Here is a 15,367-nt window from a genome sequence, read left to right as displayed (position 1 = left end):
CCATGAAAAACAGTATTTTAAATAAGAAAAAAGTCACAAATGTTATCCCTTTGTGGGTTGTAGAATATTTGCTCACCTTGATTTCTTCCCCATTTTCTTAGTGTAAGAAGTAAAGGCTGAACTGAGCTGGCAATAAAGAGCAGATGCCTTTAAACCAGCGAGCTGATGTAAATTCAATTACATATACAGTCACATGTTGCATAACATTTTGGCTTAGAATGGACTATATATACAATGGTGGTCCCTTAAGATTATAATACTGTCTTTTCATTGTACCTTTTCTATGTTTCGATATATAAATACTGGAGGCACTGCCTCCAGAGAGAGCTGAACACATTCACGTATATGGCAGGGTCTGGATGCACCCTGACAACTCACAGAACAATGGGATGAAAGGATACTTTCTCCCACTTTTCATAGGTAAACTGGATAAGTTAATGTACCTGAGTACCTACAAAAATGTAGTAAGTGGGGACTGGCGCAGTGGCTCACACCTGTAATCCCAGTACTTTGGGAGGCCGAGGCTGGGGGTATCTCTTTGAAGCTAGGAGTTTGAGACCAGCCTGGCCAACATGGGGAAACCCCGTCTTTACTAAAATAACAAAAATTAGCTGGGAGTGGCGGTGCACACTTTTAATCCCAGCTACTCGAGTGGCTGAGGCATAAGAATCACTTGAACCTGGGAGGTGGAGGTTGCAGTGAGCCGAGATCATGCCACTGCACTCCGGCCTGGGTGACAGAGCGAGATGCTGTCTCAAAAAAAAAAAAAAAAAAAAAAAAAAAAAAAAAAAAAAACTAGTAAGTGAAGGTACAATTGGTCAGACATGCCCCACAAAGCCAACATTGAACAGGATGTTAAAAACACCACATGCTAGAATATGAGTTTGGCCAGAAGCTCCAAAAGCCAGAATAAATACATGCTACGTATTTTTTTTTTTTTAAAAAGATACATACTTACCTCTGAGTTAAAACTGCCTACAGTACTCAGTACAGTAACACTGTACAGGTTTGTAGCCCAGAGGCAATAGGCTATACTGCGTAGCCTAGGTGTGTTGTAGACTATACCATCTAGGTTTTCTTAAGTACCATCTATGATGTTCATATGATGAAATCACCTAACGATGAATTTCTCAGAACACAGCCTCATCAAGTGACATGATTTTAATGCAATCTAAATTTACTATTGATATATGACATTAATATATACAGGTGTTTATGTCATATATTAATTTATACTCATGCAGTGTCATATTCAATTTAGGTATTTCCAACTTAATTTGCTTGATGATAGTCTCAGCAAAACAGAACTTTGCTCCCAGACTCTTCTACACCTGCCCTTGTTTGGTAATGGAATGCATTCTTCACTTACAGGATATATTACACATTTAACCACAAATATCTATGAATGAGCCTACCGTATATTTTAAAATAAGTGTTGGTTATATTTTATGTCAGAAGAATCAGTATCAAAAAGAAATACTGTCATATATTATAGAAAGTAAATTTTATTGGGTATTTTTTCAGACCTCAAGATTTAACATGGTGTTTGATACTAGTAAGTCAATAAAAGCAAAAACAAAATTAACTTCCCTTTGGTTTGATATAGCAGAAAAGTACAAGCAAAAATTAGGAATTCCAAGCACAAGAAAGCATACAAGTCTTGTGAATTGTATCTTCCTTTTTCGGTTGATTAATCACACTTAACTGTCTTGCTGGTTAAAGTGGAAGTGAGGCTGGTGGGAAGGCTGAAAATATAATGGGATACACTTTTACATTATTTAAAAATAGGCCAGGTGCCATAGCTCACGCCTGTAAACTCAGAACGCTGGGAGGTCGAGGCAGATGGATCACTCAGAGGCCAGGAGTTTAAAACTAGCCTGGACAACATGGTGAAACCCTGTCTCTACTAAAAATACAAAAATTAGGTGGGTGTGGTGGCGCATGCCTGTAATCCCAGGTACTCAGTAGGCTGAAGCACAAGAATCGCTTGAACCCCGGAGGCAGAGGCTGCAGTGAGCGGAGATTGTGCCACTGCACTCCAGCCTGGGGGACAGAGGGAGACTCTCACTCCAAAAAAAAAAAAAAAAAAAAAAACACAAAACGCTATAGAGGTTAGGAGAGCTAAGAAGCTGAAATTATCTTCACTCTCATGTATGTCTGTCTCACTCGTACACATTATCAGTTTGATCTTAACACTGTGGAAGAACTGGAAGGCTCTCATTTAACTGAAGGGTTAAGCAAACATTTTCTTTAAAGGGTGACAGTAAGTATTTTAGGTTTTATGGGTCAAGAGGCAAAATACAGGAGATTAAGTAGGTACTTACGTGTCTACTAATGAGAAAAAATTCTCTTTTGGGAATCACATTTCACTTAACTGGAGTTCAAAGTTAATGTTCTCTATCAAAATCAATGACCAATGTTCATGTGTCAATGATGTTGTGTTAACAAGATTTTATGTATTTCACTTTCTTTTCACATAGATAAGTAATGCCAAATATCGATATTAATCCACAAGCGTATGATTTTAATTGAGCATATTTATTGCCTGGAAGGCATTTATAGAATTGTATTACATTCTTCTGATAATGGCCTTTTAACATACTGTTACACTGCAGATTAGTCACTAACAATTGAAGGTTAGATGGAACCCCCTTAACTGTACAGTGAAAACAAATTTTGAAATATGAAAATTTCCTTTGCATTTGCATTCAGGTCTGAAAAACACTGCTGAAAATATAGCTTGAGCCTGGAAAATATATCTGCTGCAAATCTATGTGGTAATGAATATCCTATTTTAACTTCTGACAGCACTGGAAGTATATAAAGTATATAAAAGCAATTTGACATTACGTATGATTCAAATGTTAACTTGTGAAATTGACTTTACTGCAGTTTATGTTTCACAGAAGAGCAGTATTTTGCCTTGTAACTCTATGATGAATTCATTAAGAAATATTAGCAAGTTTGCAGCAAAAGCCAATTTTCAAAACCATCCAGTGTTCAACAGTAGTAGCTGAAGGCAGTACTGATTCAGAAAAATCTTACTCTTGGCCCGAGTTCAGAAAAATCACAACAAAACTTTGCTACTCCTAAGTCACCAGATTAGTGTGTCATTAAGACAAGTCACCCTAACAGTATTTTGTTAGAAATATTCAGCTTCTATTTCTAACAAAAATGTCACAAAACTGGCTGAGCACGATAGCTCACACCTATAATCCCAGCACTTTGGGAGGCCAAGGCAAGATCACTTGAGGCCAGGGTTCAAGACTAGCCTGGGCAACACTGTGAGACCCTATCTGTACCAAAAAAAAAAAAAATTAGCCAGGGTCCTGCTTGAGCTCAGGAGTTGAGGCTGAAGTGAGTCATGATCGTACCACTGCACTCCAGCCTGAGAAACAGAGTGAGACTCTGTCTCAAAAAAAAGTCACTGAACTGATATTGATAGTTACGTCCACAAGAGTGAATGAAGTTCATTGTTCACAATTACTGGTTCAACAACACAAGGTAGGTTAAAGTCTTCTCTAGCAAAGTACTGTTGATGAATAATGTAATAAATAGGCTTTTTAAACACCTTACGTTTTCAATCTTGGTAAATCTGCCCCACTAAGTCTTCTGCTCCACATATTTTTACCCTTATCAGTTATAATAAATCTTAGCAGATTCCACTTCAGGTTATACTGAATTAACACTTTTGCAACTGCTTTGAAGCTATTTTCTCCTATAGCTGATCCACGTAGACCACTCACTGGAGCTAGTTCTTCTGTCAAGCTCAGCACTGACTACTTTTTTTTTTTTTTTTTGAGACAGAGTCTCATTCTGTCACCCAGGCTGGAGTGCAGTGGCGTAATCTCAGCTCACTGCAAACTCCGCCTCCCGGGTTCAAGCAATTCTCTGCCTCAGCCTCCCAAGTAGCTGGGATTACAGATGCCTGCCACCACCACGCCCGGCTAATTTTTGTATTTTTAGTAGAGATGGAGTTTCACCACCTTGGCCAGGCTGGTTTTGAACTCCTGACCTCATGATCCATCCGCCTCAGCCTCCGAAAGTGCTGGGATTACAGGCGTAAGCCACTGCGCCTGGCCCAACACCGACTTCTTGAATAAACAACTGCAAAGTAGCAATAACATCGACCTAGTCATCAAGAGCCAAGGAAAAATACCTGAGCTAATTTGCCTTGACTTTTAATTGACTACTGATGTTGCTCCACTGGCCTCAACTCTTCAAGCAACTGTTCTTGGTGAGATGCTAACAGTCTTAAATAAATTTATTTTCTCTGGACACATTTCTTCAGCTGTTGCAATCAAGTATGAATTAACTTATCATTGGTAAATGGCTTTCCTTGCTTGGCCAAGAAATAAGCCACTTAGAAACTTTACTTGCAGCCTCAGTTTCATTCTTTTATTTTTGTGAAAAAATTCTGCTGTGTTAAGATATTCTATTTTACATTATTTTCTGACCATTGTTTTCCTGAGTTAGAAATATTCTGATGAGTGCTCAGTATGCTAATGTCCACACTTACTGTATTCTTTTAACACAGCTATAGTATCATTGTGTAATAAACACAATGTTTTGCCATCTAATTCAGTAGCAAAATAATCCACACTCCACCATGCCTTAAAAGCGTGACATTCAAAGTTAACTTTTCTTGTTTTGGTGTGATGGATGTGTAATGGTAATAAAAATAAATAAATAAAATAATGCAGTATGGCAACATATGTGGCGATCAACATGTTGCTGAGTTATAACTGCATCACTGCAATTAGTATGCTGAGCAGCAGAACAAAAGTGATGAGAGCTGCACATGTGGTTTCTGTTGAAGCTACTAAGCTCTGCTGTTGTAATGTGAAGAGTCATATACACTATGTAAACAAGTGAGTGTTGCTATATTCCAATAAAACTTTGTAGATACCAGGCCAGGCATGGTGGCTTACACCTGTAATCCCAGCACTTTGGGAGTCCGAGGCCGGTGGATCACCTGAGGTCAGGAGTTCAAGACCAGCCTGGCCAACATGCTGAAACCCTGTCTGTACTAAAAACACAAAAAGTTAGCCAGGTGTAGTAGTGGGCACCTGTAATCCCAGCTATTCGGGAGGCTGAGGCAGGAGAATCACTTGAACTTGGAAGGCAGAGGTTGCAGTGAGCTGGGATCGCACCACTGCACTCCAGCCTGGGCAACAAAAGCGAAACTCCCTATCAAAAAAAAAAACAACTTTGGCCGGGCACAGTGGCTCATGCCTGTAATCCCAGCACTTTGGGAGGCCAAGGCAATCAGATCACCAGAGGTCAGGAGCTCGAGACCAGCCTGACCAATGTGGAGAAACACCATCTCTACTAAAAAAAATACAAAATTAGCTGGGCATGGTGGCACATGCCTGTAATCCCAGCTACTTGGGAGGCTGAGGCAGGAGAATCACCTGAACCCGGGAGGTGGAGGTTGCGTTGAACTGAGATCACGCCATTGCACTCCAGCCTGGGCAACAAGAGCAAAACTCCGTTTCAAAAAACAAACGAAGAAAAACTTTATAGACACTGAAATTTGTATTTTCACATGTCCTAAAATATTATTTTTGATTTTTTTAACCATTTAAAAATGTAAAAGCCATAATTAACAAATAGGCCATATATGGGTTGTACTTTGACGACCCCAGATTAAAATTTTATTATTATGAAAGGCAATACAAGATAGAAATCTGCCTCCCACACAGACAATGGAGCCAGTCTTCTAGACTACCTAAACGTCAGTTTCCTCATCTGTAAAATGAAGATAATGTTAGTACTCACCTCACAGGTTTGTTGTGAGGGTAAACTGAGTGAATATGTAAATCATTTAGAATAGTGCCTAGTATATAGTAAATGTATGAGCTATTAATATTCCTTACTCAGCAGAATACAGTTGCAAATGATTCTCAATTCCTATTAGCAACTCTACACTTTAAAACTCCCACTGTAGGTCTGAGGCAAGCAGCCTTCTTGGACCAAGTAAGACAAGTCCACAGTATGCCACTACTAATGCTTCTGTTATACTGCCCATAATCCTTCCAGAATTTTCATTCTTAAGTAATTCAAACTGCTAAATATTACCCCTATTCTCAGATGCTGCAACTCCACCACAAGAATAATTTTTGAACAAACTATCTGTAGTCTAAAGTTCTGCTGCATATCTAGATTAGTGTGCAAGTAGGAACAAGGTGAAACTTTAAGTGTTATTTTTGGCAATAATTTTATACTAGATATTCATCAATAGATGATTCCATATAGAAGTTATAATAAATCTTTTTGACTAAAAGGCTTGAGGTGGGACTCAAAAATCATGTTTATCTACTTCCCAACATATAAAGAAGCCACAAGACTTTGATTATATTTATTCATTATTTAATATGCATGAGTGTCAGCCCATCTCCCCAGTCCTCTACCAAATATTTCAGACTAAGGACTTACGAAATTACTGGGGCGTTTTCATTCCTTCTGGATTAGCTCCCACCCCACGTTATAAAAATATACATTTGGATATACAATAAAATATATCTCTGAATAATTTTACTCGTTTCTGTTTCCTAAATTTTTTTTTTTGCAATAAACAAATTATTTGTTGGGGAAGAAAGTCAAAATGTGTTCATTAAATGACAGTTTGGAAACTATGCAAAAGTGAAGGACCTTAAACACTAATTTTTTTTTTTTTTTTTTTTGGGACGGAGTCTCGCTCTGTTGCCCGGGCTGGAGTGCAATGGCACGATCTTGGCTCACTGCAACCTCCGCCTCCTAGGTTCAAGCCATTCTCCTACCTCAGCCTCCCGAGCAGTTGGGATTACAGGCGCCCACCACTACGCCTGGCTAGTTTTTGTATTTTCAGTAGAGATGGGGTTTCTTCATGTTGGTCAGGCTGGTCTCGAACTCCTGACCTCAGGTGATCCTCCCGCCTCGGCCTCCCAAAGTGCTGGAATTACAGGCGTGAGCCACCACGCTTGGCCTCCTGAACAGTAATTTAAATTAAAACCATAATAACAACTCACCTACAACCAAGCCACATTCAGGACAGACCATATCACCGGCTCTGTAGTCCTCCACTAAAATCGCATCTGGATGGTTTGGACATGTGACTCTTGGAAGAGCATCCAAACTAAAAGAAAAAAGTTGTATTTTTACATCTTCCCAACCAACATGTATCAAATTAATCTTCTGGGACGGGGGATGGGGGACACAAAGATTGTGAACATTTTTTCATACATATGACTCTAACACATATAAGCTAGATTTTCAAAGTAAACATCCCAGTTAGGTTATTTTAAATTCCAGCTAGTTAACTGGCAAGTAGTTTCCATTGGAATTCTTATTTTATTGTGGAAGGTTTTCAAAACATAAATAGAAAATAATTGTTTCTTCTCTTAATATGTACACCAGTAAGACTTTTAGAAATGTTGTTTAGTGTAGTAATGACTAGCTACCATAATGACCTGTAGCATTTACATTATCCAGTTTGTGCTCTTTGCCACTTATTTCTCTAGTCAGAGAACAATTTCTCTCTGTATTTTTCTACTTGTTAACTACTTCAGTAACAGATTTAAATAGTACACTGAACCCAGTAAGTATAGAAATGAAGGATGGTAGAAGTTGCTCTGCTGAATTTAAGACTTGATGATTTCCTTTAGTCCAGAATTGAGTTACTGAATTTATCATTCAAGAAATTGTTTCAAAAGCTACTTGTTAATTTATTTGTGATATTAATAATTTTGATTGATTTATTTATTTTGAACAACAAAGCAGTTTGTTTTCAACTTATTTTGAACAATTTTGAACATTTATTTTGAACAAAATTAAATTTCAAAATTTATTTATTTTGAACAACAAAGCAGTTTGTTTTCATTTTGAACAATTTATTTTGAACAACAAAGCAATTTCCAGAAGACACATTCATCTTTTTTTGACACATTAATCTTAAATGATCTGACAGAATCAGCTGTAAAAGCAACAAAGATTTGATCATTATTTCAGGAGATATGACCTCACAATCATAAATTCTTGGTATCACTGCAAATAAGGCCCTTTTAAAAATCATTTGAAATACAATAAACGGTTAGGTTATGGACATCAGATACATGTAAAAGACAAAATCAACTGTTCTTACAGTATGTAAATAGTATTTGTGGTTTCGGGTAAAGTTTCTCATGCTAGCAAATACAATTCAGAATGTTAACTCTCAACTTAGAAGGTGGTATCTACGGGAAAACTGATAAAATAATCCATATTCCCCCCTAAACTTATCTAGTCAGCTTAACTAGAACATGTCTTGAATCTTCTCATTGGGAACATGGGGGGATGAGTATTACTTCATATTTGTGCTTATTCCATAAATTCCTCTAAGGAAAGTATTTTAATAAATTATGACAAATAAAATTAAAAAATTATGAAAAACCATGTTGAAATAAAGGAAAATGTTAGCAGAGTAACAGTAATTACAAATTAGTAAAAGAGGAGGCCATGTGCAACACAGTGCTAAGAACTAGTATCTCTGCAGTATTAAAAAGTAGATAGAAAACTGTAGTTTGTGTAATGATACAGAAATATCTCAAAGATATGAAGAGTGAAGAATAAGGTAGAAAACCTATACAAAGCTGAAAAGTATGAACTAGCCACACACCATAACATGGATGAACCTCAAAATACTAACAGAATCTAGACAGCAGAATACGTATGCCATTTATGCCAACTTTAAAGCAGGCAAAACGAATTGATGGTGTTAGAAATCAGGATGTGGTTTTCTCAAGGGAGGGGGAATGACTGAGGACAGAGACTTTGCTAGTGTCTTAGCTAGTGCTAGTGGTATCTGATTTCCTTACCTGGGTAGTAGCTATATATATGTGCTCACTTTGTAACTGAGCTGCCCACTTTTAAAACCTATGCTAATTCATTAAAAAAAAGGTAAAAGCAAGGTAGTGAATGGAGTTTAAATTAGGTCACTTTCATGGGGGAAGAGAGGTTAGAACTCTTCGTATACATTTGTTAAAGCATAAGCACTAGGAAAACAGCAACAGACTAGTAATTATGGCTGATCCAGAGAGACTTAGATGGCTGGGAGCTAAGAAAGGAGGGAGACTACTTTTCATAGTTTTAGTCTATTGCAATTTTGCTTTTGGACCATTTGTATGTGTTACTTATCAAAATAAAAGTATGCTAAATTAGTAAACTTGATCAAATTACCCACAATACGAAAGAGGAACCATACAAATGGGGTGGTGGAGGTGGTAACAGAGAGAAACAATGGGGAGGAATAGAGAAACAACCACCACTGACATTAAAACGATTCGAGACTACTAAAGTACCAGATAATCCCAAACCCCATTTTACAGCTATCATTTATTGGGCATGGACTGTATTACTTGTCAATCTCCACAACAATCCTGCAAGAAAGGCACTGTTTCACATTTAAAAGATTATGCTCAGAGAATAATTTGCCTGAAGTCATGGAACTAGTAAGTGGCGGAGCTTACATTTGAACTCAACATTTGTACTCTTCTGTGAGGACACCAGCCAGTTTCACGGCCTAGTAACAATACATATTCCTGAAGGAAAAATATGCAAAAGGTAGAAATACTACATTTAGGCTGGGCGCAGCGGCTCACGCCTGTTACCGCAGCACTTTGGTAGGCCAAAGCCGGAGGACTGCTTGGGCCCAGGAGTTCGGGACCAGCCTGGGCAATGTAACTAGGCCTTGTCTCCACAAAAATAAAAATTAATAAAATTTAAAAATAAAAAAATTAGCCAGGCACGGTGGTGTGCACCTATGGTCCCAGCTACTCAGGAGGCTGAGGTGGGAGGATCACTTGAACTGGGAAGGTCATAGCTGCAGTCAGCCATGATCGTGCCACCTGCACTTCAGCCCAGGCCTGTTCCATAAAATAAAAAATACTGCATTTCTTTGTTGTCACTGATAGAAAAGCTTGAGCAATAACTGCTATGATACATAAATTGCACATATCTAGAAAAAAATTTCAGACTTAAAAAGCCATGATAGAATTAAAAAAAAAAAAAAAAAAAAGCCATGGTAGAATTTAAGTCGTATTTGAGTGATCTGGGGAGCCCAAGTTTTCCATTTACCTACAAGGAGGCCTTACCTGACAGAACACCACCCAGATAGAATGACTGAGCATCCAATCCAAGAATCAGAATCAGTAAACAAGAGTGTCACTGGCTTTATGAGTTCTGTTCAAACAGTGTATTAGCTAAAGCTGCCTCCTACCCCAAATTCTTTTTTTCTAATCATAAAATGTAAGTCTTGGCAGTTACCAGAAAAGGCTATTTTGTAAAAATGGCTTTCGCTGTGAAATTAACCAATTCCACAGATGATAGCAAGGTCAGAAAAATAGTGCCAGAGTTCCAGAAGCTGTAGAATTAATTTGATACTTTCAACACAGGATTAGTTAACCAAAGGCCAGGTGTGGATAACAGGAAACAGGTTCTCTTAGACTCTACACTCTAACACTATCCTTGGAAAAATCAACATTGGCATGACTCAGTTTACACTTATGCAAAAATACTAATATCTACCTCACAGTGGTAATGAGAGACATAATTAGGGTCTGCAAGCATTTTTCAGGTCATAAGATTAAAGGCTGTTTCTGAGGGTACTGCATGCATTTCCTGCAGATATGAGTACACTGCATTCTTAAATATATACTAAAAAGCGACCTCCCAGCACATATAACTAATTTGCTTTGGCAAGATTTTCTTCAGAAGTACACAGGCAACGATATTTGTAAACAAATCCTTTAGCAGGGAACTAATCAACTCTTCCGATGGCTCTAGCTTCCACTTCTGAGGCCCGCTGTGACGGTAACCAACCAGGTTCCATCTGGCTTACCAATGCTGACGTTCCCAACTTCCTAGCTGTCAGATAGACAGGAACCCGAAACTAACTGTTTCCCGTTCCTTTGAAGGGGAGAAATTACGGACCCTCCGGATGTTTGGGCCGTAGATGAAAAAAACAAGCGGCGGCGGGGGGAGGGGGCGCGGGGGAGGGGAGGAGGGAGGGGGAGGGGAGGAGGGAGGGTGCGAGGAAGAGAAAATAAAGGGAGATTGAAATACTCGGAAAAGATACTAGGGCAAGGACTGGGGACACAGAAGCCCACCAGGACCCACATAGGGTGATGTCTACATAAGACTCCAGGGCAATAACGTCAACAGCTCGGTAACCCCTGCGACACCCTGACAGTCCTGCCGTCTGGAAGTGCCTTTGTCCCGGCCCGTCGGCAAGTCCCGCCGCTTCGTTCCCATATCCCTAGGCGCTCAGCCCTACGAGGCTGCCCGGAGGCCGCCTAAAAGCCGGCCCCTCAGCTCGCCGGGCTCGGCGGGACATACTAACCGGCTGGTAGACGCCATCTTCACGGCGACTGCGGTGCCCGCAACAAGACACAACAGACACGCCGAAAACAGGAAGCGAATGTGGCGAAGAGACGCGCAGAGATGAGTTTTTATAGACGACTCACCCACGCAGTCGTAACAGAGCAGGGCTACGGGTCGGGAGAAGGGCCAAGAACAGTGAGATCCCATACGTCACGTGCTTTGCGATTTCTTACGTTCTTACTCCGTTTCTGTAATTTGCTGTGTTGCTAATCGAGTCAACGTAACTACCTAGGAAAAGTCTCATGGGAACCTTGCAAAGGGGCTACAACAGAGCTACTCTCAATCTGACAGTTAAAACACAAAGAAAACCCTGGCTTCGTAGTGGTGCCAAAGCCTGCATCCCTAATAATCTAACCACCCCTTCCTCTCCCACCTTCTCACGGCCACCACCTACCCCCCTAGCCCCCCCACCCCGCGTCAGGCACTCCCATTTGAGCCAGTTCTCACGTGCTCCAAGGGTGATTCTTTCTAAGGAATTTGAAATAAAAAGAGAAATTCACTTAGCTCATCCAGAACAAGTGTCTGTTCAGGATCTGTCATCAGCTAGCATGTTGTCTTCTTAGGCACGTCCTTTATACAGGTTATGTAGGTTTATATAGGTTATAGTATCTTGCCTTGCATACCCTTTTAGAATTGGCAGGAGATGAAACAAAACTACGTGAGACCAATGTGTACACAAGAGGCACGACGATATGGGCCATGCTCTGATTATTTTTTTTTCATGGCCTTTGTAAATTTGGCTGATAGCTACATATAGAAAACTTGGCAGAACATCTAGATAATGTAAAATATCCCGAGATTTATTAATCAGCCAAACTAACGTCAAAATAGTAATACCACTACTACTAACAACAATAATAGTTACCGGTGGAGAGTATTCAGGTTCTTGGCGTTTTGAACAAAGAACTGGACAAAACGCACAAAGTAAGGAAAGAATGAAGCAATAAAGGCAGAGATTTATTGAAAACGAAAGGGCAAGACCGAGTAGCGCATAGGAGCTCAAGAGTCCCTTTGCAGACTTTTCTGGGGTTTAAATACCCTCTAGAGGTTTCCCATTGGTTACATAGTGTACACCCTATGTAAACGAAGTAGTGGCTCCACAATCAGTCTGATTGGTTGTGGAAAGCAACCAATCAGAGGCTAAAGTGAAGTTACAAAGTTACACTCCTATGCAAACGTCTGATTGGTTGCAGAAAGCAACGAATCTGAGATACTTTCAATTTCACATCTGCCACACGGCAAAAGTGTGTGTGTGTGTGTGTGTGTGTGGTGGGGGGGGATTGTGTGTGTGGGTGTGGGGTTGTGTAGTGGGGAGGGGGTTGCGAAGGGAGTAACGTCTGGTTCTTTTGTTACTTAGGTGTAGAAAGTTGGGGTTTTCCTTTTTTTTTTTTTTTTTTTTAGACGGAGTCTTCCTCTGTTGCCCAGTCTGGAGTGCAGTGGCGCGATCTGGGCTCACTGCAAGCTGCGCCTCCCAGGTTCACGCCATTCTCCTGCCTCAGCCTCCCGAGTAGCGGGGACTACAGGCGCCTGCCACCACGCCCGGCTAATTTTGTTTTTGTATTTTTAGTAGAGACGGGGTTTCACCCCGTTAGCCAGGATGGTCTTGATCTCCTGACCTCGTCATCCGCGTGCCTCGGCCTCCCAAAGTGCTGGGATTACAGGTGTGAGCCACCGCGCCCGGCCGGGGTTTTCCATTCGATTTAGTTCTAGGAAATCAGTGTGGATCTGCCTGAGGTTCCCTGCCTCCAGACCGTATTCTCCTGCGGCAACACTTTGCTGAGAACTATTCTTGAAAATACGGGGATTGGTATTTTCATGGTGGTTTTCATGGGGCTGACAACTTAGAAGATAATGACTGCTTCCTTCATTTGGGGATGGGATTTAAATGTAATGGAGCACTCATTGTTTTCTTGAGAAGGTGGGAGATACTAGCTTCCTTAGAAAGAAAAAGAGGTGCGAGAGGCAGGATTTTCGGAACTCAAATCTAGGTGGGAACAGGGGAGCATGATTTCTTTTTTCTTTCCCAACCCCAATCTTCTGTTTTGTAATTCTGTAATTTTAAAAACTTGACTGTACTCTTGTGGGTTTTTTTTCCTCCCTCAATACTTGGGAAAGTTTGAAAAATGCCAGCCCTTTTCAGCTGTGTCAAGTGCAACCAGGAAAGGGCTTGTGGGTGCTGCACCTCAGTCCAGTAGAGGTTTCATGGTAAAGCATCTTAGCTTGGAGAAAGAGGAGGAATAAGACAACTGTGCATCTCTTGAGGATCCAGAACATGGACCTGCACCTGGTGGATTCATGGTAGGCATTCAATAATGTTTGTTGAAGGAAGAAACTGAAACCCTAGAAAAGGGAGGCAGCACTACTGGTTAAATTAACTCCTGCCCCACCTGGAGAGTCTCTCGTCTGTCATAAACTTGTAAGAATTTCTTTTGTATTAAAATAGAAGGCACCTTAGGTAAGCCATTCGTTTTCTTTTGTTAGTACAGCACTGGCAATTTACAAAGCATTTTAATCAACATAATCCCATTTAATATTTATTATTGATCTTGAGGTTAAAATACACACACACACACACACACACACACACACACACACACAGAGCTGGGGTTTTATCACTTGGGAATCAATAACCTAACTAGCATTCAGCAAAACTTCTGGTTTGTATAATAATTGTTATTTAAATTAATTATGTAAATTAAAATAATTTAAAGCAATGGTTTAAATTAATTCATCTTTTTAACTTAGAAAGTTATTTGAAAAGTTTATATTACTACTGTGAAATCTCAAGTTGATGTGCTATAGTTCATTTTAAGTATAAAATGTTTTACATGACTAATAAATGATTTAAAAATGCTTGTGACCTACCTGGCATCGTGAATCACACCTGTAATCCCAGCACGTTGGGAGGCCAAGGCAGGTGGATCACCTGAGGTCAGGAGTTCAAGACCAGCCTGGCCAACATGGTGAAACCCCGTCTCTCCCAAAAATACAGAAATTAGCCAGGTGTGGTGGCACACACCTGTAGTCCCAGCTACTTGGGAGGCTGAGACAGGAGAATCACTTGAACTCGGGAGGCAGAGGTTGCAGTGAGCCAAGATTGCACCACTGCAATCCAGCCTGGGTGACAGAGCAAGATGCCATCTCAAAAAAAGAAAAAAGAAAACAAAGAAAAGGAATGGGGGAGTGATATACAGAAGGTCCCCAACATCTTAGTTCTATTTAGATGTTAAAACCAATCCATGTACCAAGGACATTTTTTTCTTTTTTTTTTTTTGAGATGGAGTCTCACTCTGTTGCCCAGGCCGGAGTGCAGTTGCGCAATCTCTGCTCACTGCAACCTCTGCATCCCAGGTTCAAGCGATTCTCCTGCCTTAGCCTCCCAAGTAGCTGGGACTACAGGCGTGCACCACCATGCCTGGCTAATTTTTGAATTTTTAATAGAGATGGTGTTTCACCATATTAGCCAGGCTGGTCTCCTGGCTTGTGATCTGCCCGCCTCGGCCTCCCAAAGTGCTGGGATTACAGATGTGAGCCGCCGCCACACACACACAGTTTTAGAGGTGGTATTTGGTTCACCATAAAATACACAGGAGACTTTTATTGGGGTGAGTTTTTTTCAAGTTAAAAAAAAAATTGACCTGAATGTACATTTGCTATTAAAACACACAATGGGTTAGCCATCTTCCACTGAATTAAATTACTTTATTCTATAGAATTTGCATCAAATGTAGTATAAAAGCTGCACAAAAGTTCATGCTGCTTTTTGCATTCATCTGTTTTGTTTTGCTTTTTTCTGACATGGAGTCTGACTCACTCTCTTGCCCAGGCTGGAATGTAGTGATCTTGGCTCACTGCAACCTCCGTCTCCTGGATTCAAGCAATGCTCCTGCCTTGGCCTCCCGAGTACCTGGGACTACACATGTGTGCCACTGTCCTCGGTTATTTTTCTTTATTTTTAGTAGAGTCGGGG

The 15,367-nt window shown here is 40.3% G+C and overlaps 1 protein-coding gene across 1 annotated transcript in view; it reads right to left on the bottom strand.

Moving 5' to 3' along the window:
- GTF2B (general transcription factor IIB) overlaps positions 1 to 11,493 on the bottom strand; it is a 38,734-nt gene extending 27,241 nt beyond the window's left edge. Inside the window, exons 1-2 of the mRNA XM_003260022.4 lie at positions 11,357 to 11,493; positions 7,011 to 7,117 (exon numbers count right to left, since the gene is read on the bottom strand). Coding sequence (XP_003260070.1) covers positions 7,011 to 7,117; positions 11,357 to 11,373 — 124 coding nt within the window. The 5' untranslated portion in view covers positions 11,374 to 11,493. The remainder of the gene's footprint in view (positions 1 to 7,010; positions 7,118 to 11,356) is intronic.
- Positions 11,494 to 15,367: the final 3,874 nt, after the last annotated feature.

The sequence above is a fragment of the Nomascus leucogenys genome, chromosome 12 (assembly GCF_006542625.1).
Source record: "Nomascus leucogenys isolate Asia chromosome 12, Asia_NLE_v1, whole genome shotgun sequence".
Classification (NCBI taxonomy): Eukaryota; Metazoa; Chordata; class Mammalia; order Primates; family Hylobatidae; genus Nomascus; species Nomascus leucogenys.
The sequence above is the reverse complement of the archived record's forward strand: the minus strand, read 5'-3'. Positions and strand labels throughout refer to the sequence as shown.